Raw genomic sequence first — 26834 nt, 5'->3', positions numbered from 1 at the left:
AACAGGCTCCAGGCTCTGAGCCATCAGCCCAGAGCCTGACGCGGGGCTCGAACTCCCGGACCGGGAGATCGTGACCTGGCTGAAGTCGGACGCTTAACCGACTGCGCCACCCAGGCGCCCCAATAGCCTTCCTGTTTAAATACAAGTCTGATTGTTACACTCCAGCTTAATATCCTTTAGTAGTTCCTCAATGTTTTTAGTATAAAATGTAAATACCATATACTGGCCTTTCATGATCTGATCTTTGTTTATTTCTCTTGCTCCATCTTTGTCACCTTGTGACTATATTTCCTCCCAAACTTCATGCCCTAGCTTTAGTGAGCTACTTTAACTCAAGAGGCTTTGCGTATCCTGATTCTTTTGCCAGTAATTCTCTGTCTCCTCCTTCCTGTTATTTGCTAACCCCAGAGGGAAAGCTCCCTCTGGTATCTGGGTCTGATGCTCATCTTGTATGCTCTCGTGGCACTCTGTATAACATTTCTGTCATGGTATTTATCATATTGTATTTATTTGCCACAGATTCATACTGAGTTCCTTGAGAGTAAGGACTAGGCCTATGTCCCACATGCCTACCACAGGATCTGGCACAAATTAGGTGTTTTATGGAAGTTGGTGATGATCAAAGTTAACTTTAGAAGAAAAGGTACAGATACTAGTATGCAGATCTAAGTTACATGGCCTTTATTTCTAAACATTTGAATTGCTGTTCATTTCCATACCAGTTGAAGTTTGCTTATAGACTCTCCTTTGTGGTGTCTACTGCTTCTGCTATTTTTGCCAGAGCAGTTTCTGAAATCATCTCATTTTATTGTTAGAGGAGCCAAAGGGAATAAAAATAAGTTTCTTCTTTGCAGTGGTTAAGTTTCTTCTTCACAGAAAGGAAATGTGTTTTGAAGTATGCAGATAATTTATTACAGGTTTTCTACATTTATTTAAGAACTCCATTAGCCTTCATCTTCATTAAAAGTAATTGTATAATATCATCCCCACAAAAGGCTGAATTGCAAGTAATTTTGTTTTGCTCTTAAGGAACTAGTATTTAATAATTCTCGTGGTGGTGGTGGTGGTGGTGGTGGTGGTGGTGGTATTACATTTTAACCCCCAACTGATCTGGCACCAACTGGGTATACTGCAATTCAATTCTGGCACTAACCACCCGAGTTGATGCAGACCCCAGGAATTAAGAACTTAGTCCTCCGCAAGACTCCCCTCACTTAAGATGCCAGCCACAAGTAGGGTCTCCAGGCCACCTGTACTTCTGACCAACTGACTATAAATACAGGGGTTTCCATGACCTCTCAGGTTTGATAATTCACTAGAGTTCCTCACAGAATTCAGGAAAGTGCTATACTTATGATTACAGTATTATTATAAAGTATATAGCTCAAGAACAGCCAAACAAAGAGGCACATAAGGCAAAGTCTGAGAGGGTTCCTAAAGCAGAGCTTCTGTACCTTCTCCCCATGGAGTCAGGACACATTGCCCTCCTGGCATGTGAAGGTACTCACCAACCAGGAAGCTTCAGCAAGCTTCAGTGTCCAGAGTGTTTGCTGGGGCTTTATGCAGACGTACTTGATTAAATCATTGACACAAGATTGAACTCAATCTCCTGCCCCTCCCTTCTCCTTAGGGGTCAAACTGGCTCAAAAGTCCTAACCCCTATATTCACACAGTTGGTGTTTCTGGTGACCAGCCCCCGCCCCCCATACAGTTAACAGGGGGCCCACTATGTCACCATATTAGCATAACAAAGACACTCCTGTCACTCAGGAAATTGCACAGGTTTTAGAAGCTCCATGCTAGGAAGCCAGGATGAAGATTAAACACATTTTTATTTTACAACATATTGTATGTTGGAGTTCATATTTTTAAAAAATTCAGTTCAAACAACTTACTTATTAAAGGTTGAAACTTCAAGCTGTATTACAAAGCTGTAGTCATCAACACAGTATGGTACTGGCACAAGAACAGACACATAGATCAATGGAACAGAATAGAGAACCCAGAAATGGACCCACAAACTTAATGGCCAACTATCTTTGACAAAGCAGGAAAGAATACCCAATGGAAAAAAGACAGTATCTTCAGCAAATGGTGTTGGGAAAAGTGGACAGCGACATGCAGAATGAACCTGGACCACTTTCTTATACCATACACAAAAATAAACACAAAATGGATGAAAGACCTAAACGTAAGACAGGAAGTCATCAAAATCCTAGAGGGGAAAATAGGCAACAACCTCTTTGACCTCAGCCACAGCAACTTCTTACTTGACATGTCTCCAGAGGCAAGAGAAACAAAAGCAAAAATGAACTATTGGGACCTCATCAGGATAAAAAGCTTCTGCACAGCGAAGGAAACAATCAACAAAACTCAAAGGCAACCAACAGAATGGGAAAAGATATTTGCAAATGACATATCAGATAAAGGGTTAGTATCCAAAATCTATAAAGAACTTATCAAACTCCACACCAAAAAAACAAATAATCCAGAAAAGGAATGGGCAAAAGACATGAATAGACACTTTTCCAAAGAAGACATCCAGATGGCTAAGAGACACATGCAAACATGCTCAACATCACTCATCATCAGGGAAATACAAATCAAAACCACAATGAAATACCACCTCACACCTGTCAGAATGACAAAAATTAACAACTCAGGCAACAACAGATGTTGACGAAGATGCAGAGAAAGAGGATCTCTTTTGCACTGCTGGTGGGAAAGCAAACTGGTGCGGCCACTCTGGAACGCAGTATGAAGGTTCCTCAAAAAATTAAAAATAGAACTACCCTATGACCCAGCAATTGCACTACTAAGTATTTATCCGAAGGAAAGACGAGTGCTGGTCCAAAGGGGCACATGCACCCCAGTGTGTATAGCAGCACTATCAACAATAGCCAAAGAATGGAAAGAGCCCAAATGTCCATCAATGGATGAATGGATAAAGAAGATGTGGTGTATATATACAATGGATTTGGCGATCAAAAAGAATGAAATCTTGCCATTTGTAACAATGTGGATGGAACTAGAGTGTATTATGCTAAGCGAAATAAGCCAATCAGAGAAAGACAAATATCCTATGATTTCACTCATGTGTGGAATTTAAGATACAAAACAGATGAACATAAGGGAAGGGAAGCAAAAATGTTATAAAAACAGAGAAGGGAGACAAGCCATAAGAGACTCTTAAATACAGAGAACAAACTGAGGGTTGCTGGCAGGGGGTTGGGTCAGGGGAAGGGCTAAAGGGGTGAGGGGCATTAAGGAGGACACTTGTTGGGATGAGCACTGGGTGTTACATGTAAATGATGAATCATTAAATTATATTCCTGAATGTATTATTACACTATATGTTAACTAACTTGGATTTAAGTTAAAAATAAATAAAAATTAAAAAATAAAAGAGAATCTTATATTAATAGAACAGTCAAAATATATTAAATGAAAAAAATATATATATATTAAATGAAGATGCCTATAGTATTACCAGTTTTAGCGTAGCACTTATTATATTACTCATAATAACCATAATAAAAAGTTAATATTTATTGAAAAAAAAAGGTTGAAACTCTTCATAAAAGCCTATCTTTTGTTTGTAAAAATAATATTTACATATTATTCTCTGACTTCTGGATCAGAACATTTTCAACAAAAATTATAACTGCTACTTCGTATTCTGTAACTACTTATTTTGTATTTAGGAATTCCCAGTTCCAGAAGGAATACAGTTTAGACGAAGTGATGAAATCTCGAGAAGTTTTTGATTATTTGACTATCTTACAATGTTGGTAAGAAAACCATATTTTAATATTTAATAGAAGTAACTGCTCCATCTGGGTATATCTGTAACTGTATCTGCTTGTATAGAGCTCCTACTAATGAAGTCCTCACTCTGGCGCGCCCTTACTTCCTATTCCTTTTTTTTTTTTTTTTTTTGAGAGAGAGAGAGAGAGAGAGAGAGAGAGAGAGAGAGAGCGAGAGTGTGCACGTGTAGGAGCAGAGGGAGAGAGAAAGAGAGAATCTTAAGCAGGTTCCATGTTCAGCACTGAGCCTGAGCTCAGCATAGAGCCTGAAGTGGGGCTCGAAGTGGGGCTCAGTCCCACGATCATGAGATCATGACTTGAGCTGAAATCAAGAGTCAGATGCTTAACTGACTGAGCCACCCAGGGGCCCCTTTACTTCCTATTCCTATCTGGAGACAGACTGTCTTTTCTCTTGGAAAATTATGTACTTCATTTCCTTCATTCTTGAGTTCTACCTACTTTTTAAAAATTGTATTTTATTCATTTAAATGTGGCTTAGGAGGCCAGTAGAGTCCAGAGTTTCTCCCTTGAGCATTTTGTTTTCTCTACTGTATGCTTCTATCTTAGGAAATGTTACTCAGTTATAGTAGCTAAGAGTAAACATAAAATAGGAAAAATTAAAACAAGAAAAAAATAGCTCTAATAATAATAATAGTTGCATCTTGAAAATTGCTTGACAATATCTGTTTCCCAGAAGGTTGAATTGGTACTGTATAGCTCCTGCTTACCACCTGGAAGACCCTGGTAGGATGCAATTGAATAAATGGGGTCAGCTTTTATCTGTTGCAATATGAAGGTCTGCCCATTTATAAAGTCCAGCTGAACTCAGAGAAGTCTTCTTGTGTTTGCCATTTTCCTTCACAGCTTTGCTATAAGGAAAAAAATCTATTTTGAGGAGATCTCTTAACTAAACCCCACCTTCTGGTTTGGACTTTCTGGTATTTCCTATTCTGTCCTTTCCAAGTTTCAAAAGGATTCCAAGACTGATTATTTGGAGATAACAATGTTAGAGCTAGTTAGGCCCATAGAAGATTTTTATTGTACTAGAATAGGAAAAACCTTGTTGACTCCTCAGAAGTCACCAGAAGATGCCTTATGCATCTGCAAAGGTAAATTCAGGATTCTTTGCATTAAGAATGTTTTGGGAGAGACCCTTACAGACCAAGCAGTGGCTGATAGTGTTTAAGTTCTTGATAGAGATTCAGTTCTCAGGTGGGAAGCATGTATAATTTTTAACTATAGATTTCACAAAGAAGACAGTGGAATGACCAGCAAGCATAATCAGCTTTTCTTTCCACATAGAAAGAACTCTTGGTCTGAAATCCTAAGATAGAGGTGCACTGGGTGTAAATGATTATTTTTACCTCCTCTTAGTCCCACTTCAGATGGTGCTGCAGCAGCAGTTTTGGCTAGTGAAACATTTGTACAGAAATATGGCCTAGAATCCAAAGCTGTGGAAATTGTGGCACAAGAGATGGTAACTGATTTGCCAAGCTCATTTGAAGAAAACAGCATTATTAAAATGGTATGTCTGAGATTCTATTTTATTTATCAATTGAGGGCTTTCTGTTTTAAAATTTCAAGGTGACCTCATGTTGTCATTAGCTCTGGAAGTTACTTACTTGAGAAAATTCAGTCCAGAATATTTAATATTATAATCCATCCTTAAGAATCTGTTAAGGGAAAATAACTGATGAGAACATATGCTTCTTGTGATAGAGCCATAAGTGCACTTTTAATTAACTAGACGTACTATTTTGGTGGTTTTTTTTTTTTTTTTTTTTTGAGTTGACTGGATATGCCCACAACTCCTTTCTTACAGAGTTAAGGGAAAAACAAGGATATTTTCAGGAAACTTTCTTGACCTTAGCACTTTAAAAATCTTGATTAAAGATTGAGTAAATGTGGAAGAAGTTAAAAAATGACAATTCAGACGTAGAGTTAGTTGAATATTTGAAGATATACACATACATATTTAAAAATGTACCCGTGCACGTATACACAAATGTATAACAATGATAAGGTAATTAGAGTTTACAAAATGATTTTACAACAATGCTTTGAATTTGAAAATGTCTCTATAACTTGCCCAAGATCACAAAGCTGGGATGTGGTTGAGGTGGAACTTCTCAGATTTTCTGTGTAATACATTTACACCACAATTTTATGCCTTGGAGAGTTTGCTTGTTATTGTCTGAGACCAAAGGGGGTTAAGAGCATGGGTTTGGAAAAATGTTATCCTATATGATTTTTTAAAAGAAGATTGTTTGTTGTCACATAGAAATTCCTTATATTTTTAGTGTATCTGAATCATAATTATCTATTGCTCAATCTCTTCAAACTATTTACCACAACAACAAGGTGTGGTTTGACTGAGTTTTTATAACTGTGCAAGATATGGCCTAAGGAATTTTAAGTCCTTTTTATATATTTATTTAAAATTCTGGTTTTTGTTTTGTTTTGTTTTGTTTTGTTTTGTTTTGTTTTTTCCGGGCACCTGGGTGGCACAGCATCCAACTTTGGCTCAGGTCATGATCTCACAGTTCATGAGTTTGAGCCCTGCATCGGGCTCTGTGCTGACAGGTTAGAGCCTGGAGCCTGCTTTGGATTCTGTGTCTCCCTTTCTCTCTGCCCCTCCCCTGCTTGCACTCTGTTTCTCTTTCTCTCAAACATAAATAAACATTTTTTTTAATTCTGTTTTTTTTCTTATATTTTTTTAAGTTTATTTATTTATTTTGAGAGAGAGAGTGAGAGAGAGCAGGGGAGGGGCAGAGAGGGACAGACAGAATCCCAAACAGGCTCCATGCTCTTGGTGAGGAGCCCTGATGTGGGGCTCGAACTCACAAACCATGAGATCATGTCCTGAGCCAAGATCAAGAGTTGGATGCTTAACCGACTGAGCCACCCAGGTGCCCCTAAAATTCTGTTTTGTTTTGTTTTTTTTTAAATTTTTTTTCAACGTTTTTTTGTTTTTTTATTTATTTTTGGGACAGAGAGAGACAGAGCATGAACGGGGGAGGGGCAGAGAGAGAGGGAGACACAGAATCGGAAACAGGCTCCAGGCTCTGAGCCATCAGCCCAGAGCCTGACGCGGGGCTCGAACTCACGGACCGCGAGATCGTGACCTGGCTGAAGTCGGACGCTTAACCGACTGCGCCACCCAGGCGCCCCTAAAATTCTGTTTTTTATAGTATACAATTTAATATGTACATTCTCCATCCTGAATATTCTTTTATTTAGACTTTCCATGTAATAGAGAATCATTCTAAGATTTGATTATTAATGTCAACTGAGATTTTAATTTGCATAGTCAGTTTTCAACTGTAAAGGTTATACATGTTAATCTCTCAGAAATCGTATATAAAAGTCCCAATTTTGATGCCCTTAACTTACTTATATGTGGTTTTGGTTTTAGGTTGGCTTTGATATGAGCAAAGAAGCTGCTAGAAAGTGCTATGAGAAATCTGGCCTGAGACCAAGTGATATTGATGTCATAGAACTTCATGATTGCTTTTCTGTCAATGAACTCCTTACTTATGAAGCACTGGGACTCTGTCCAGAAGGTAATATCTTTGGTGAGATGCAGATTAACTTAGTAAAGTCACTGAGGACATTTCAGTTTTGCCATTAAAAAAAGGAATTCACTAATTGCCTTTCCTTTCATGTTGACTCTGCCATACTGTGCAAAGTAAATGTAAGCTATCCCAATACTGGACTTTTTAGAGCATGTAGTCTTGGATAATACCACCACTGAGGTAATAGGTTATACAAATAATTTGTATTATGTGTATCAGAGGAACTTAAAATGAATTGTTAAGTAAAAAAAAAAAAAAAAAGGATAAAAATTACATATGTACTTCCAGATATTTCACATTGTATTTTTTTTTCCCAGACAGGGAGCATGAGGCGGGGGAGAGGGGTAGAGGGAGAGAGAGAGAGTATCTTAAGCAGGCAACATGGTCAGTGTAGAGCTGGACATGGGGCTGGAGCCCATGACCCTGGGATCATAACCTCAGCCGAAATCAAGAGTTGGGCACCTCAACTGACTGACCCACCCAGGTGCCCCTTGGTTCTTTTTTTTTTTAAGTTTATTTATTTATTTTGAGAGAGAGCGTGCCCATGCATGAGAGCTGGGAAGGGGCAGAGAGGGAGGGAGAGAGAGAATCGCAAGCAGGCTCTATGCTAATGTGGAGACCAGTGCAGGGCTTGATCCCACGAACCCTGAGATCCTGACTTGAGCTGAGATCAAGAGTTGGATGCTTAACTGACTAAGCCACCCACGTTCCCCCATATTGTGTTTGAATAAAGACTTGCAGAAAGGAAAATGTGAAAACTAGTTGGTGAGATCTGGAGGATTTTTTTTCTTTTCTTTTATAAAAAGGTTGTATTATTTTTCATTACCATAAGCAGTGTATGAGAGTTTGAGTTGCTTCACATCCTCACCAATATTGATATGGTCAGTTTTAAATGTTTTAGCCACTCAAAAGAGTATGTGATGTCCTGCAGCATTCAGATAAAAAAAGAAATAAATGGCATCCAGATTGGTAAGGAAGAAGTAAAACTGTCACTATTTGCAAATGACATGATGCTATATATAGAAGACTCTAAAGACTCCACTAAAAAACTATTAGAACTAATAAGTAAACTCAAGAAAGTTGCATGATACAAAATGAGCATACAGAGATCTCTTGCATTTCTATACACTAATAATGAAGTAGCAGGAAGAGAAATTAGGGAAACAATTCCATTTACAATTATACCAAAAAGAATAAAACACCTAGGAATAAATTTAACCAAGGAGGTGAAAGTGTTTTATACTCTGAAAATTATAAGACATAGAGGAAAGAAACTGAAGATGACACAAAGAGATATACCATGCTTATGGATTGGAAGAATGAATATTGTGAAAATATCCATAAGAATATTCCCAGAGGAATGTATAGATTCAATGTAATCCCTATTAAGATACCAATAGTATCTTTCATAGAACTAGAACAGATACTTCATTTTTTTAATGTTTATTTTTATTTTTGAGAGAGAGAGAGAGAGCACAAGGTGGGAAGGGACAGAGAAAGAGGGACAGAGGGTCCAAAGCAGGCTTCTTGCTGACAGTGTCAAGCCCAATGTGGGGCCTGAACTCACGAACCTCGAGATCATGACCTGAGCTGAAGTCAGATGCTCAACCAACTGAGCCACCAAGGTGTACCTAGAACAGATCATTCTAAAATTTGTATAGAACTATTAAGGACCTCAAATAGCGAAAGCAATCTTGAGAAAGAAGAATAATAGCTGGAGGTATCCCAATCTCTGATTTCAAGATATACTACAAAACTGTAGTAATCAAAACAGCATGACACTGGCATAAAAATAGGCACATAGATCACTGGAACAGGAGAGTCCAGAAATAAGCCCACTTCTTGTATGGTCAATTAATCCACAACTAAGGAGGCAAGAATATACAATGGGAAAAGACAGTCTCTTCAGTAAATAGTGCTAGGAAAACTGGACAGCCAAATTGGACCACTTTCTTACACCATACACAAAAATAAACTCAAAATGGATTAAAGACCTAAAGTTCAGACCTGAAACCATAAAACTTTTAAAAGAAAACATAGGTGGTAATCTCTTGGACACATTAACCTTAGCAACATTTTAATGGATATGTCTCCTCAGGCAAGGGAAACAAAAGCCACAATAAACTTTTGGGACTACACCAAAATAAAAAGCTTTTACACAGCAAAGGAAGCTATCAACAAAACAAAAAGGCAACTTCCTGAATGGGAGAAGATATTTGCAAATGATATATCTGATGAGTTAATGTCCAACATATATAAAGAATTTATATAAGTCAACATGAAAAAACCCAAATAATCTGATTAAAAAATGGGTAGAGGACCTGAATAGGCATTTTCCAGAGAAGACATACAGATGGCCAACAGACACATGAAAAAGATTGTGAACATCACTCGTCGTCAGAGAAATGCAAATCAAAGCCGCAATGAGATACCACTTCCCATCAGTCACAATACCGAATATCAAAAAGACAAGAAATAAGTGTTGGCAAGGATGTAGAGAAAAGAGAACACTTATGCACAGTTGATGGGAATATAAATTGTTATAAACACTGTGGAGAACAGTATGGAAGTTCCTCGGAAAATTAAAAATAGAGGGCACCTGGGTGCTTCAGTTGTTAAGCATCTGACTTCAGCTCAGGCCATGATCTCACAGTTTATGAGTTTGAGTCCCACATTGGGTGAGCTTGAGCCCTGCATTGGGTGAGCACTAGCCATGCTTTGGATGAACAGGAGCCCTGCTTTGAGTGAGCCCCGCTTCTCTCTCTCTCTCTCTTCCCTTTCTCTCTCTCTGCCCCTCCTGGGATTCTCTCTCTCTCTCTGCTTCTTGTTCACTTGTGCCCTCTCTCTCTCTCTCTCTCTCTCAAAAAAATATATAAAAAAAAATAGAAACATCATGCAATCCAGTAACCCACTACTAGGTATTTACCCAAAGAAAGCAAAAACACTAATTTGAAAAGATATATGCACCCCTATGTTTATTGCAGCATTATTTACCACAGCCACAATATGGGAGCAACCCAAGTGTCCATCAGTAGATGACCGGATAAAGATGGTGTGTGTGTGTGTGTGTGTGTATACACACACATATACGTACATATGTATACATGTATACATATATATACATATATACACACATATATATACATATATATTTACAATGGAATATTACTTGGCCATAAAAAAGAATGAGATCTTGCCATTTGTGACAACATGGATAGATGTAGAGGGTATTATGCTAAGTAAAATAAGTCAGACAGAGAAAGTCTAGTTTTCTTCTTTTCTTGGTTTTGGCATTAGAGTTACGTTGGCCTCATAAAACAAATTGACCATTTAATATTTTCTGTAACCATTCTATATTTTCTGACAAAGTTTGTGTAACCTAAAGAATTTACCAATGTAATCAAGTAGTTTTAAGTTTTCTTTTTGGGAAAGTTGTTGATAAAAAATTTGTTAATAGATATGGGTCTCTTCAGATTTTCTGTGTCTTCCAGTGTCTATCAATTTTTGTAAGTTGTATTTTTAAAGAAATTTACCCATTTCATTTAAGTTGTCAAATTTATTGTCTGAACTTGTGTGAAGTATTCTCGTATTATTCTTTTTTTTTTAAGTTTATTTATTTAAAGAGAGAAAGCACGAGAGAAAGCAACCATGAGTGGGGAGGGGGAGAGAGAGAGAGAGAGAGAGAGAGAGAGAGAGAGAGAGAATCCCAAGCAGCTCCATGCTGTCAACACAGAGCCTGACTTGGGGCTCTATCCCACAAACTGTGAGATCATGACCTAAGCTGAACTCAAGAGTCAGATGCTTAATCATTTTAAACATTTAAAAAAATTTTTGAACTGAATAATTATGAAATATATCAAATTTTGTAGAAGGTAGCTAAAATACTGCTTAGAGGAAAATGTGCAACTTTAAATATTTACATTTGAAAAGGAGAAAGATCTAAAATAAATGACCTAAGGTTCTCTTGTAAGAAACTTAAAAGAAGAAAACCAAAGTAAACCCAAAGTAAGTTAAAGAAAGTTAAAATTGAAGAGCCAAAATCAATGAAATGGAAAAAACAGACAATAAAGAAAATTAACAAAGCCAAAGCTGAATCTTCATAAAGCTCAACAAAACTGACAAACCTCTACCTAGGTAGGATCAAGATAAAAGAAGAACACCAATCTCCAATACAAGGAATAAAAAAGAAGTTATCACTATAGATCCTATAGACATTAAAAGAATAATAGGAGAGGGACACCTGGGTGGCTCATTTGGTTCAGTGTCCAACTCTTGATTTCGGCTCAAATTATGATCTCGCATTTCGTGAGATTGAGCCCCACGTTGGGCTCTGTGCTGACAACATGGAACCTGCTTGGGATTCTCTCTCCTTCTCTCTCTGCCCCTCCCTCCCTCAAAGTAAATAAATAAACATTAAAAAAATTTAATATCCAAGTATTTAGAATTTTCCTGGATATATTACTGTTAATTGCTTTCTAATTGTGCTATAGTAAGAGAATACACTTTGATTTTGATCCTTTCAAATTTATGATTTTTATTTTATGGCTCAACATGTGGTATATATTGGTGAATTTATCTATCATTGCACTTGGAAATTATGCAGATTCTGCAGTTATCAGATGTAATGTTCTAAACATATCAATTAAATTGAGATGATTGATAGGATTTTTCAGATCTGTGTCTCTAATGATTTATTTGTTTTGCTGTTATCATTTGCTGAGAGGGGTGTTAAAATCTCCTACATAAATTGTGGAATGGTCTCTCTCCCTTCTAGTTCTATCAATTTTTGCTTTATTTTGCAAGCACAAGCACATTTATAGTTGTATATCTTCTGTTTTTTTCATTATGAATATCTTGCTTTATGTCTGGTTATAGTCTTTGTTTAGAAGTCTCTTTTTGTCTGACTAACATAGTTGCTCCAACCTTTTTATGCATACTGTTTGCATGATATATATTTTCTATTCATTAGCTTTTAATCTATTTATATTGTTTATCTCTTGTAGGTAGTAGTGTATCATTTTTTAGCCTTTGTCAATTTCTACCTTTTTACTGGAGTATTTAAATCTGCTCTAATACAGTAACCATTAACTATGTATAATTATTGAATCCTTGAAATGTGGCTGTTCCAAATTGAGATGTGTTGTGTGAAGTACACATTGGATTTTGAAAACTTAATATGAAAAATAGAATGTAAAGTATTAATTTTTTTACTGCTTACATGTTAAAATGAAATAGTTTGGATATATTGGGTTAAATAAAATGTATATTAAACAAAGTATATGTTAGAAAATTTTAAAGTACATATGTGATTTGCATTATATTTCTGTTGGACAGTGTGACTTAGATTATTAAGATCATTAACTTGACCACTTTTATCTCTTACCTGTTGTGCTGTTTTTTGTTCTGTTCTCCCTCTCCTGCTTTCTTTCGGATTATTTGAATATTTTTATTTTATGTTTTTATTTTTTGGTTTTAAATGTATATTTTTATTTCTTAAAGATAGTTTTTTAAAAAAAGTTTATTTATTTATTTATTTTGAGAGAGAGAGAGCACATGGGGAGGGGCAGAGAGAGAGGGAGAGAGTGAATACCAAGTAGGCTCCACACTGTCAGTACAGAGCCTGATGTGGGGCTCAAACTCAAAAACTGTGGGACATTGACCTGAGCTGAAATCAAGAGTCAGAGGCTTAACTTCCTGAACCACCCAGGTGACCCTATTTATTTCTGAGAGAGAGAGAGAGAGAGAGAGAGAGAGAGAGAGAGAGAGAAAGAGAGAGAGAGAGAGAGAATATTCATGCGTATAAGTGGGGGAGAGGGAGAGAGGGAGAGAGAGAATCCCAAGCAGGCTCCACACTGTCAGTGCAGAGCTGGATGCAGGGCTTGATCCCATGAATTGTGAGATCATGACCTGAGCCAAAGTCAAGGGTCAGATACTTAACCAACTAAGCCACCCAGGCACCCCTATTTGAATACATTTAGTATGACTTTTATTTTGTGTATTGAACTTTGGCCATATCTCTTTAGTTTCTTTGTTTTTTAATTTAATTTAATTGTATTGTATTGTATTGTATTGTATTGTATTGTATTGTATTTTCAAGTTAGTTAACATACAGTATAGTCTTGGCTTCAGGAGTAGAACCCAGTGATTCATCTCTTACATATGACACCAGTGCTCATCCCAAGAAGTGCCTTCCTTAATGCTCATCTGCCACCCATTTAACACCCCCAGTTTTTTTGGTTTTTGTTTTTGTTTTTGTTTTAGTGGTTGCAGGGTTTCTTAACCTCAATGTTGTTGATGAATTAGATTATTCTTGGTCTTGGGGGTTGTGTATTGCAGGAAGTTTAGCAGCATTCCTGGTTTCTACCCACGAAATGCCTAATACTTCTAATACATAGAAATAAGGGATCCTCTTCTCTGCCTCTCTCCTCTGTGAACTTTCTCTTTTACTCTCTGACCTGTATGGGTTTCTTTTCCTGGTTCCTCTGGTTAGAAAGATGGAGTTTCTGTTAGAGTTTTGGCTACCTATGCTTCCCTACTGCCAGTAATGCTCCAGGATGGTGCTCACCCTTGGAACAAAGCTGTTGAGAGAGCCTAAAAAGAGAAAACTTGGAATTTACCCTTGTATAGTGGCTTCTCCAAGTTTTAACTCTCCTTGATTCCCCTGCATTTGTTGACTTTTCAGAGTCTTCAAGTAGTTGTTTTTTGTATTTTATCTAGTGTTTTATATTGTAAACAGTGGGAGACACAGGCTATAGTGAATATATATGCTATGCTGCTTTAGTAGAACTGGAACATAATCTCAAGGTTTTAAATATATACACATTTTGATATATGATGATGACTTTCAAAATTATATCCCTAGCTTACACCACTTCCCTGATCTCTAGACTTATATGTCCAGCTGCCTATTTTTCAAGAGTTTTTTGGATGTCTCATTAGTATCTCAAATCCAAGTCCAAATTGAGTTTCTGCTGTGACCCAGACTTCCTCCTTCCTCAGTCTTCCCCATCCTCCTGTTGCTCCAGTTCCTCTCTTTCTTTCATAGCCCCCTTTGAATCCATCTCTAATTCCTGGTGGCTATGGACTCTGCCTTCTAAATATATCCAGAATACAACCATATCTTACCACTTTTTATCACTACCAGCCTAGTCCAGACCACCGTTATTTCTCACTTACATTATTGCAGTAGTCTCATAACTGGCACCCCTTCTTCTGCCTTGTCTCCTTATGGTTTATTTCCTATAATGAAGCTTTCATGGTCCTGTTAAAAGCATACAGCAGATCAATATCATTCCTCTGATCGTCTCATTCAGGAGTAAAAGCCAAATGTGATCGGTCCCTTTTATTCCCCTCTCACATCTTTCTGACTTCTACATCTCCAACTCTTTTACTTTGCTGCAGCTGCATTGGGCTCTTTCCTCAAACACTCCAGACTTACTTCTAGCACAGGGCCTTTCTTTGTTCCACATATCCATATGATTTGCTCCCTTATTCCCTTAAGGTCTTTGACCAAATGTCAAAGTGGAAGACTTCTCCCATAATTTGGTTTAAAATGTGAACTCCTTACCCTGTCTTTTTGGTCCCAACACTTACTGTACCCCCTTTCCTGCCTTTACCCCACCCCATGGTGCTTATCACCACTCTATTATATATCTTACTTTCATTACATATTGTCTGTCTCTTCCTTACACCTCTCCTGACAGTGAAGTTAATTCCATTAGAACGGGGATATTTGCTTCATTATTGCTGTATCCCCTAGTTTCCAGTGCAGTTTTTGGCACATAATTGCTTTCTATTTATTTTCTTATCGGTGGCCCATAAGAATGGTTGTTACAGTACTTTCATCTCTGGATCACTTTTAGTTGATGGGCTCAAGATATTGCCAGTGGAATCTTCTAATACTTAATAGGTTGTATATATTATAAAAAAGAAAATGCAGTGAATTATTCCATTCTTGGGGTTGGTTTGTATTCAGTCTGCTATTACTTGGTATAGTAACAATATTTAGGAGTTCTAAAAGCAGTAATGGCAGGTAGAATACCTGTTATGACCAGAGCCTTGTATCAGGCTCTATGTCAGAAACACCAAAAAATAAAAGAATGCCTCAGTGGATGGTTTTTAATCTACAACCTAGATTTATTTTTTATTTATTTATTTATTTATTTATTTATTTATTTATTTATTTTTAAAATTTTTTTCAACGTTTTTATTTATTTTTGGGACAGAGAGAGGCAGAGCATGAACGGGGGAGGGGCAGAGAGAGAGGGAGACACAGAATCGGAAACAGGCTCCAGGCTCTGAGCCATCAGCCCAGAGCCCGACGCGGGGCTCGAACTCACACACCGCGAGATCGTGACCTGGCTGAAGTCGGACGCTTAACCGACTGCGCCACCCAGGCGCCCCAAATCTACAACCTAGATTTAAAGTGAAATTAGAAGTGTTAGTCATAGGGGTGTCTGGGTGGCTCAGTCAGTGGAGCATGTGACTTTTGATCTCAGGATTGTGAGTTTGAGCCCTACATAGGGTGTAGAAATTACTTAAAAATAAACTCATAAAAAAAAAGAAGTGTGAGTCATAAAAAATTTTGTGATTAGTGTGTTTCATTTTACCAATAGAGAAACTCTTTGGTTTTTGAAGGCAATAAAATATATTGGTTAAGAACATGGGCTATGAAGCCAGGCTGCCTGATGATTAATCCTAAATTAGTCCCCTGCTGTTGCCTTGGCTAGTTACTTAACATCTATGTGACTGTTGCCTCATCTGTAAAATGGGAATGATAACATGTACTTCATAGTGTTGAGGATTAAATTATGTAGATATATGTAATAATTAGAACAAGGCCTGACACAAAGGGAGGACATAAAAGCTATTAGCTATCTCTGACAGTACCATAACCACCATCTTTCTTTGGAGGTTCCACTTCATTATCAGAAATACCAGCTGGAAGAATATTTTATAGCCTACATGGATTTTTATTTACTCCTTAACCACCTGGAAGAATGACCAGAGAGTTGATAGAAATGTTGAAGCCACCAAGCATGTAATTTTCATTTTCTTTTAAGCTTATGCTTATGGCTCAACAGTATTTTCATCTACTTCATTTCATCCCTTCATTTCATGTCCCATGCTCTCCCCTCGGCTTGCTGGGAATGTTTATAGATCATATAACGGTGCAATTGAAAATAAAAATGAATACATTGGGCACAATTATGGATTTTTAAAGCTGATGCAATTATTTTAGTTATAGTATTGGATCCACTTCCATTCTTCAGGGTCTTTGAATCTCTGTTATATTTGTAGCAATTTTGGAAGCCAGAGAGCTCTTAAGCAATTCTAAATAGGAACTCTGTTTAATGTATGAAATGTTCTTAAAATATAAATCTTTATTACTCAGTATTTATTATGTAGCTTTTAGAAGTGCTTATATCAGGGGGTGCCTGGGTGGCTCAGTTGGTTAAGCATCCAACTTCGGCTCAGGTCATGATCTCAGTGTTTGTGGGTTCAAGCCCTGTGTCAGCTCTATGCTGACAGCTCAGAGCCTGGAGACTGCTTTGGATTCTGTGTCTCCCTCTCTTTCTGCCCCTCCCCCATACTCTCTTTCTCTCTCAAAAATAAATAAACATTAAAAATTTTTTTTAAAACAGAAGTGCTTACTTATATCAGTTTGATATTAGTTTGAACTGTTAAGAAATGTTTACTATAAGAAGATCTTGGCTATACTGAAATTAAAAAAAAAAGTATCACTTGGACCAATGTTATTTTTAACCTTTGTGAATATTATTTTTCCTTTAGGGCAAGGTGGAAAACTGGTTGATAGGGGAGATAATACTTACGGAGGAAAGTGGGTCATAAATCCTAGTGGTGGATTGATTTCAAAGGGACATCCACTGGGAGCTACAGGTAATACTACACACACATTTCCTAATTTTTTTGTTATCATTTTTTATATAAGTGTGAATGGTTTAGCCATTGATTTGAATGAAGGATTGTATTCTCTGAACCTGGTAGCCAGTGCTTTAAATGATTATTTAGTCATGTTATTTTAAATTTTCCTTTAAGTATAGTGCATTTTAATAATCTTAACTGATGAAAATTTGAATTACATGAAACTCTAAATTCAACATACATATATTTTTTAAAATATTTTTTTAATGTTTATTTATTTATTTTGAGAGAGAGAGAGAGAGAGCGAGCGTGCAAGCAGAGGAGGGCTCAGAGAGAGAGAATCCTAAGCAGGCTCCACACTTTCAGTGCAGAGTCTGATGTGGGGCTCGAACCCATGAACCATGAGATCACAACCCGAGCCCAAGTCAGGCACCTAACTGACTGAGCCACCCAGGCGCCCCAACATACATATATTTTTTGAGTTTGATTATTTTCAAATAGGTGTACAATTTAAATTAAAATGTTCCAAATAGAGATCTTGCTAGACCTGCTGGATGGATAAGAATAACTTGAAATGAGCACATTATTTGTATATAGTTGTATATGTGGTTGGTGTTACATGGAAATTTTTTTCTCTGGAGAATTGGACTAGAAGTTATGAAATAAGAATTTTACTTTGACTTTACTGCCGATTGGCCATGTGACTATTTTGATTAGTTATCAGTCAATTAATCACTTTGAATCTTAGTTTCCTTAATTGTAAAATGAAATTATACCAAAAAAGTTTATAAAATAATTTAGTACTAAAATCTGGGATTTGTTTTTATGAAGATAGCTGAGCTTTGTATTTTTTCATATTGTCTTATATATTAAATATTTTATAAATTATTACAAATTCCAAAATAGAGAAGTTAGAATTAATAGTGTATTCATTATAGCAATTAACTGGTTTATTTTTCTTTACCACTTAAATTTAGTAAGCTTATTATCTAGTGAATAGATACTTGTAAACAGAGAGTAAGAGGTAGACAAATGTGCACACATAGATAGTTACAGTATAAGGTGCCACCTTGTTATTTATTTTGTCTGGTTTGTTCTTTGGTTCTTTTCTCTTTTTTGTGCTTTTTGTTCATTGGGTGTTTTTTAGTATTTTATTTTCTCTTTTCTGTTGAATTATTTCTTTTTCTTATTTCTTAGTGGTTGCTGTAGAATGTGCAACATACATCTTTAATTTAACCACAGTCTACCTTCAAATAATGTTATGCCATTTTACATATAATGTAAGGGACTTTTACAACAGCATATTTCCAAGCACTTCCAAAATATTTGTAAACCCCACAGTATACTATTGTTATTATTGCTCTGAACAATCCAGTATATTTCGAAGTAATCTGAAAATGAGGGGAATGAGAGTGATATCACTGGGAGTGACAGAATAACAATATCTGACAAATACTCTCCTTTATAAAAGTACTAAGAACATTTGCAAAAATTATCAAGACTGGGGCACCTGGGTGGCTCAGTTGGTTAAGCCTCCAACTCTATCTCAGCTCAGGTCTTGATCTCAAGGTTGTGAGTTCAAGCCCCACATTGGGCTCCGCACTGGGTGTGAAGCCTACTTAATAAAAAAAAAATTGTCAAGATCAAGTTTTTACAGAACTCTGGAAATTAACCAAAGGGTTGCAACAATCTGGGGGAACATTTTTAAAAGCAGTCTGCTGAATCTCCATAAGAACACTAAGCTTTAATGGCGTTTTGACTTGCTGTAATACCACTCCCCCTTGCCCCAGCTCCATGGTAGTCTTGAAAGCAGTAGCCTGCAATCATGGTAGAAACCAGCAGCCTGGCCAGCACTGGAGGAGTCAAAATGGAATTGGAGTTCTTTCAAAGCCCCATTCTTAAAGAATTGTCATTATTTGACCTGACAGTTCCCTGGTAAACCATTCTTAAAATGCTTGTCTTTATGTAACCTGACACAGAACTTGCAGAGTATTTTCTCCAGAATCACTTGTTAAGAATAATTAACAACAATTGGCTTAACAACATAGGTGCCTGAGGTGCTGATAATTGGGACAAAAGACCCAACCAAAAACCTTAAAAGAAGGGGCGCCTGGGTGGCGCAGTCGGTTAAGCGTCCGACATCAGCCAGGTCACGATCTCGCGGTCCGTGAGTTTGAGCCCCGCGTCAGGCTCTGGGCTGATGGCTCGGAGCCTGGAGCCTGTTTCCGATTCTGTGTCTCCCTCTCTCTCTGACCCTCCCCGTTCATGCTCTGTCTCTGTCTCAAAAATAAATAAACATTAAAAAAATAATAATAAATAAAAATAAATAAGTAAATAAAAATGTTAAAAAAAAAAGAAAAAAGAAAACCATTACATACAGGGGAAATCCCATAAGGCTGTTAGCTGATTTTTTAGCTGAAACTTTGCAGGCCAGAAGGAAATGGCATGATATATTCAAAGTGCTTAAAAAAAAAAAAAGAAAACCTGCAACCAAGAATATTCTATCCAGCAAGGCCGTCTTTCAGAATAGGAGAGATAAAGAGTTTTCCAGAGAAACACAAGTTAAAGGAGTTCATGACCACTAAACCAGCCCTATAAGAAATGTTAAAGGGGACTCTTTGAGTAGAAAGGAAAGACCATAAGTAGGAGTAAGAAAAGTAGGAAGCACAAAAGCAGTAAAAATAAGTATACTTATAAAAATAAGTCAAGAGATTCACAGAATAAAGGATGTAAATTATGACACCCTATATCTAAAATATGGGGTTGGGGAGGAGAGTAAATAATAGGTTCAAACTTAAGTGACTATCGACTGAACATGCACTGCTGTATGCATAAAATGTTACATATAAACCTAATAGTAACCACAAATCAAAAACCAGTAATACATAATGCAAAAAATAAAGAGAAAAGAATCCAAGTATATCACTAAAGCCAGCAAACCGTGAGAGAAGAGAGCAAGAGAAGAAAGGAACGGAGAAGAACTATAAAAACAAACATAAAACAAGTAACAAAATGACAATAAGTATATACCTATAAATAATTACTTTAAATGTAAACGGACTAAACACTCCAATGAAAAGACAGAAGGTGATGGAATGGATAGGAAAGCGAGACTATCTACATGCTGCCTACAAGAAACTGAAACGCTAAGTTGAAAAGATAAATGCATCCCTATGTAAATTGCAGCTTTTTTTACAGTAGCTAAATTATGGAAGCAGCCCAAGTGTCCATCAATAGATGAATGGATAAAGATGTACTATATATAATGGAATATTACTCAGACATAAAAAAAAAATGAAATCTTGCTATTTGCAACAGCATGGATGGATCTGTAGGGCATACTGCTAAGTGAAATAAGCCAGAGAAAGACAAATACCATATAATTTCATTCATGTGGAATTTAAGAAAAAAAAATGAACAAAGAAAAAGACCAAAAGGAGATTCTAACTATGGAGAACAAACAGATGGTTACCAAAGGGTAGGTGGGGTGGGGGGTGGGGGGTAAAATAGGTGAAGGGGATTAAGAGTAACCTTTTTTTTTTTTTTTAAGTTTATTTTGAGAGAGAGGAGAGAGGGAGACAATGAGCAGGGGAGGGGCAGAGAGAGAGAGAGAGGGAGAGAGAGAATCTGAAGCAGGCTCTGCACTGATAGTGGGGCTCACAAATTGTGAGATCATGACCTGAGTCAAAATCAAGAGTCAGATGCTTAACTGATTGAGCTACCCAGGTGTGGCAAGAGTAAAATAATATTGATGAGCATTGAGTAATCTATAGAATTGTTGAATCATTATATTGTATACTTCTAACTAATACAACACTATGTGTTACCTATACTGGAACTAAATTTTTATTTTTATTTTTATTTTTATTTTTATTTTTATTTTTATTTATTTATTTATTTATTTATTTATTTATTTATTTATTTATTTATTTAATATATGAAATTTATTGACAAATTGGTTTCCATACAACACCCAGTGCTCATCCCAAAAGGTGCCCTCCTCAATACCCATCACCCACCCTCCCCTCCCTCCCACCCCCCATCAACCCTCAGTTTGTTCTCAGTTTTTAACAGTCTCTTATGCTTTGGCTCTCTCCCACTCTAACCTCTTTTTTTTTTTTTTCCTTCCCCTCCCCCATGGGTTCCTGTTAAGTTTCTCAGGATCCACATAAGAGTGAAACCATATGGTATCTGTCTTTCTCTGTATGGCTTATTTCACTTAGCATCACACTCTCCAGTGGAACTAAATTTTTAAAAAGACAAAAAGTAGCAGTTTGCAATAGAGACAGTGATTTAAATTCTTCTTTCAGACAGCTTCCTCACTCTCATATAAAAAAAACTCCTTTTTCTTTTTTTTTTTTTTTTTTGAAACTTTTTTCATCCCAGAGATGAATGTGGCATTTCAGGTTGTGTGGTTTTTTTTTTTTAAAAATGTTTATTTATTTATTTTTTGGGTGGGGGAAGAGCAGAGACAGAGGGAGATAGAGAATCCCAAGCAGGCTCCACCTTGTCAGCATAGAGCCCAATGTGGGGCTTGAATCCATGAACTGCGAGATCATGACCTAGGCTGAAATCAAGAGTCAGAATTTAACCAACTAGTTACCCAGGTGCCCCTCAGGCTAACTGTTTTTATTGACACATAACTTTTTTCTCCTCTGAAGGAACATATTTTCATTATAATTAATTTGTTTGCCATTATAATTAATTTGTTCTGCTATTCACTGAAACTCAGAAATCATGCTTTGTAGTAACAATATGATTTTTCACTCCATATTATATCTTAAAATTGAGGTATAATTTTCATATAATAAAATACACAGTTCTCACAAAAACACAATTGTTTATAGCAGCATTATTTATAATAGCCAAAAAGGTGAAAATAACCTAGATGTTGATCATCATTTGATGAATGAATAAACAAAATGTGTTATATTCATGCAATAGAATATACTTACGCCACAAATTAAGTATTGGCAGATGCTACAACATAGATGGACCTTGACTTCCCTCAAACATCTTCCCCATTCTCCAAACTCTTCCCCCTCAATCAGGCTAAGACTGATCCAGATTTTTCCTGTATCAGTAGTTCATTCTTTTTTATTGCTAAATTGTAGTCCATATACCAGTTTGTTTATCCATTCTCCTGTTGATGGATGTTTGAGTTTTTTCTTGCTTGAGGGCATTATAAATAAGGATGCTATGAACATTTTTGTACAAGTCTATTTGTGGACACACCTTTTGCATTTCTCTTGGGTTAATAACCCAGAGTAAAATTGCTCAGTCAGAGGGCAGATGTATGTTTAACTTTATAAGAAGCTGCCAAATAGTTCTCTAAAGTGTTGTCATGGTTTGTAATATTATAATGGGATGACAAAGTTTAACATTTAGCATGTCTTTCTCTTTCTTCTTACCCTTAGTTCTATTTTTCAGAGTCAACCTCTTTTATAGTTTTTTTTATATTCTCCCTCAAATTGTTATGCTTATACAAGTGCATATTTAAGTGTGTGTTTATACAGTCTTTCTTTTTTTGTTATTGAAGTATACTTGACACATTATGTTACATTAATTTCAGGAGTACTGCATAGTGGTTGGACAAGTCTACACATTGTGCTATGCTCACCACAAGTATAGGAACCATCTGTCACCCTATAATGCTATTACAATACCATTGACTATATTCCCTATGCTGTATCTTTTATCCCCATGACTTACTCATTTCATAACTGGAAGCCTGTCTTCCACTCCCCTTGACCCATTTAGCCCATCTCCCTACCCCCTTCCTCTGGTACCATCAATTTGTTCTCAGTATTTATGGATCCATCTCTGCTTTTTGTTTATTCATTCATCTGTTTTGTTTTTCAGATTCCATACATAAGTAGAATCATACGGTATTTGTCTTTCTCTGACTTATTTCACTTAGCATAGTACCTTCTAGGTCCATCCATGTTATTGCAAGTGGCAAGATCTCATCCTGTTTTATGCCTGGGTAATATTCCACTGTGTGTGTGTGTGTGTGTGTGTGTGTGTGTGTATCTATCTATCTATCTACATACCACATCTTCTTTATCCATTCATCTATAGGTGGACACGTGTATTGTTTCCATATCTTGGCTGTATGCAGCCTTTCTCTTTTTTTTAATGTTTATTTATGTGTTTTGAGAGAGAGAGAGAGAGAGTGCATGCACATGAGTGGGGGAGGGACAGAGAGCAAGGGGAGAGAGAGTCCCATGGGCTCCATCCCATGAACCATGACCTGAGCCAAAATCAAGAATTGGGTGCTTAACCGACTGAGCCACCCAGGCACCCCACAGCTTTTCTTTATGTATGTATTATATATGTATATTTACTACATTGCAGACAGCTTTATTTACTTACATATTAAAATCTTTTTATATTATCATTTATAGATATTCTTTATTCTTTTTAATGCCTGCACAGTATTCTCATTATAAGAAATTTACCTAGCATACCTACTAGACATATGTGATGTCAATTTTGCTACTATAAACAATGCTGCAATAAGCATCTTTGTGTCTTTGTACACTTTTGTATGTATACTCAGGATAAATCCAAAACAATGGCCTCACTATGTCAAAGGATAGTATATCATTAAAAATTGGTAGACATTGCCAAATTTTTTCAAAAAAGATTATACCAGTGTATAGTCCCAACAGCAGAATGTGAGAGTACTTCTTTTTTTATAATCTTGTGTGCAACACTGGATTTTAAAATATTAAATGTAAACAATGTTGTCAATCTTGACAGGTCATCTACTTCTTTCCCCTAGCACTAAAAAGCTAACCTAAAATACCTCAGGAAGATAGAATTTACTCAATTTTTAAATACTTCAAAGAGTATTATACCTTCTACAATATCCTTTGAAAACCCTCTCCAATATTTTAGTCTACACTGTTGGTAAAATTTTCCTGTTATCATCAGTCATTAGGAATAATGTTAGTGGTGGGGTAGCATTTTTGGGGAAAAACTTACAGATCTTGATAACTTGATTGGTAGCCTGAATAGGGATGAGTAATTATTGAAGTGTAAATGTTTACCTGCTACATATTGAGAATTTGGATATACTTAAGTAAATACAGAGCTATTAGCTGTAGCCCAAGAAAGAATTCAGACTCCTGGAAAATATATCAGGATGATAGCTCTGAGCAGTTTAAATATTTTTGCCCTGGTTACTTGGATAACAAATTGCAATAGGATTCTAAGTGAATCAGAAAATAGTCAAGTGCTTCCAAAACATACTGACTTTTATGACGGAGTGGGGAAGATGGAAGGTTCTCTTCTACAAATAGTATTAGTTTAGTTGTAAGATATTGTTACTTTGGTGGAAACTCAGTATTGGAGGATTAGTTTTAAAATTAAAGCTTCATGATATAGTTTCCAATTTTAACTTGTACAGATCTGCATAAAAAAAAAATTCTAGTTGCCATAACAGGACCTGTAATAGAAAAAAAAAAAGATTTAAGCATTTGAAGTGAATATTTTATTTACTGTCAGTTTAAAATCATGAATTCCTTTCAGAATTTTCAATTAGAAAAATCACATTAAAACTTAGGTTTTTAAATTATTAGTGTCTAAATAATAGTATCTTATTTATTTATTTATTTATACATTTTTTTACATTTTTATTTATTTTTGAGAGACAGAGACAAAGCACAAACGGGAGAGGGGCAGAGAGAGAGGGAGACACAGAATCTGAAGCAGGGTCCAGGCTCTGTCAGCACAGAACCCGATGTGGGGTTTGAATCCACAAGCCATGAGTTCATGACCTGAACAGAGTCAGCCGCTTAACCAACTGAGCCACCCAGGCGCCCCTCATATTTTATTTTAGTTTTTAATGTGCTTTCACATATATTGCATTAACCCTTACTGAACGCTATTTAAAATGAATAAGTGGGGTGCCTGGCTGGCTCAGTTGGTTAAGCATTTGACTCTTGATTTCAGCTCAGGTCATGATCTCATGGTTTGTGAGTTCAAGCCCCGTGTTGGCTATCAGCACAAAGCCTACTTGGGATTCTCTCTTTACCTTTCTCTCTGTCCCTCCCCCACTTTCTCTCACTCTCTCTCTCTCTCTTTTTCTCAAAATAAATAAACTTTAAAAATAGATAAAATGAATAAGTAAAATTTCATTTTAGCTTATTAGCTATTTCCAATTTTTGAACATGCATATTAATGTCTGTGATCTCCTGAAAGAGCATGAAAGTGATTTGAGATAGAGTTCCTTACAAGGGATTGTTGTTTTGAAGCTGGAGGTTGGTTATTTAGTTTGGCCTTTTGTGCCAAACTAAATTAAGCCTGGCATTTAGTGCCTTTCCATTGTGGCTTCAACCTGGTTTTAGGTCCTGATCTTCGGTCCATGAAAGTTCAACAGATGCTTATTGTGTGCCGACTTTATCATTAGGTGCTGTAATTAATTGACTCTCAAACATCGTGTCTATGTGAGGTACTGATATAGAATCTCCTATAGCTTTTAAAAATGTATATACTCTTGCCTTCCCTTGGAAATTCTCTCTCCTAGGTCTAGTTGAGCCCAACAACTTATATATTTTTAAGATCTGCTAAGAGCTTCTCCTGCACAGCTGGGTTTGGGATCTAGGGCTAGGATATACAAGAAAACATTGCCCTCCTGAAGTATACAAGTGGCAGATAATGTGATAATGCAAATAGTTACTATGCAAACTTATAGATCTTACAGATGTTGATGACTTGATTGGAAGCCTGAATAGGGATGATGAATTATTGAAATGTAAATATTCACCTGCTACAGAAACTCAGGCAAAGAATAAACCAGAACTATGAGAAGAAAAAGGGAAAGAGAAATGGCAAGGTGAAGATTTATTACTTCCCTACCACAGGCGAGGGTCTGTGCTAGCATTTATATCTAGCTGGGTTTTGGATGTGGAGATGCAGAAATGGGAAGAAATGTTTAAAATAACCTGAACTGTTTGCTTTTCCAAGACGTCTTTAATTCCTTCTCACCTGTGCAAGCTCTGTCTTTGATGTTTTCTGAATAACAACAGCAGCAAACATTTACGCAGCGCTAAGTGCTGGGCACTGTTCTAAGTATTCCTCATTTAATTCTCATGTCCATTTTATATTTTATCAAAGTGGAAAATAACAGCACAGAGCAACTTGCCCAAAGTCACTAAACTAGTGGTAAAGCTAGGATTCAAACTCAGGCAATGTATTTCTACAGTCTAAGCTCTTAACCATTACCTTCACTACAAAGCTTTTTCCTCAGGAGAAATGCCCATCTTCAAGGTCCATTTCAAGTATTAGCTACCTTATGAAACTTTCCCTAATTTCTTCATCCTTTCCATAGATTGGATAATCTTTCCCTTTTCTGAACTCATGACACTTTCTCAGTGCTTCTTTTTTGGCATTTATACTTATATAGTACATATGGTAATTATTTATGGCTTTTAAAGAAAAATCTCTCCATTTGACTAAGAGCCTATAAAGGCAGAATCCATATTTCATTTGTCTCTGTACCCCAAACAGTGCTCAGTACAAGAGTTTGCACATGTAAAGGGGATGGTTGAATTAATTGTTC

The 26834-nt window shown here is 36.5% G+C and overlaps 1 protein-coding gene across 2 annotated transcripts in view; it reads left to right on the top strand.

Annotated features, from left to right (window-relative positions):
• SCP2 (sterol carrier protein 2) overlaps nt 1-26834 on the top strand; it is a 123317-nt gene that overhangs the window by 49187 nt on the left and 47296 nt on the right. For both annotated transcript variants that reach the window (XM_047871457.1, XM_047871455.1), the window contains 4 exons: nt 3705-3791; nt 5181-5331; nt 7222-7369; nt 17174-17281. In XM_047871457.1, coding sequence (XP_047727413.1) covers nt 3705-3791; nt 5181-5331; nt 7222-7369; nt 17174-17281 — 494 coding nt within the window. The remainder of the gene's footprint in view (nt 1-3704; nt 3792-5180; nt 5332-7221; nt 7370-17173; nt 17282-26834) is intronic.

The sequence above is a fragment of the Prionailurus viverrinus genome, chromosome C1, assembly GCF_022837055.1.
Source record: "Prionailurus viverrinus isolate Anna chromosome C1, UM_Priviv_1.0, whole genome shotgun sequence".
In the NCBI taxonomy this organism is placed as follows: Eukaryota; Metazoa; Chordata; class Mammalia; order Carnivora; family Felidae; genus Prionailurus; species Prionailurus viverrinus.
The sequence above is the reverse complement of the archived record's forward strand: the minus strand, read 5'-3'. Positions and strand labels throughout refer to the sequence as shown.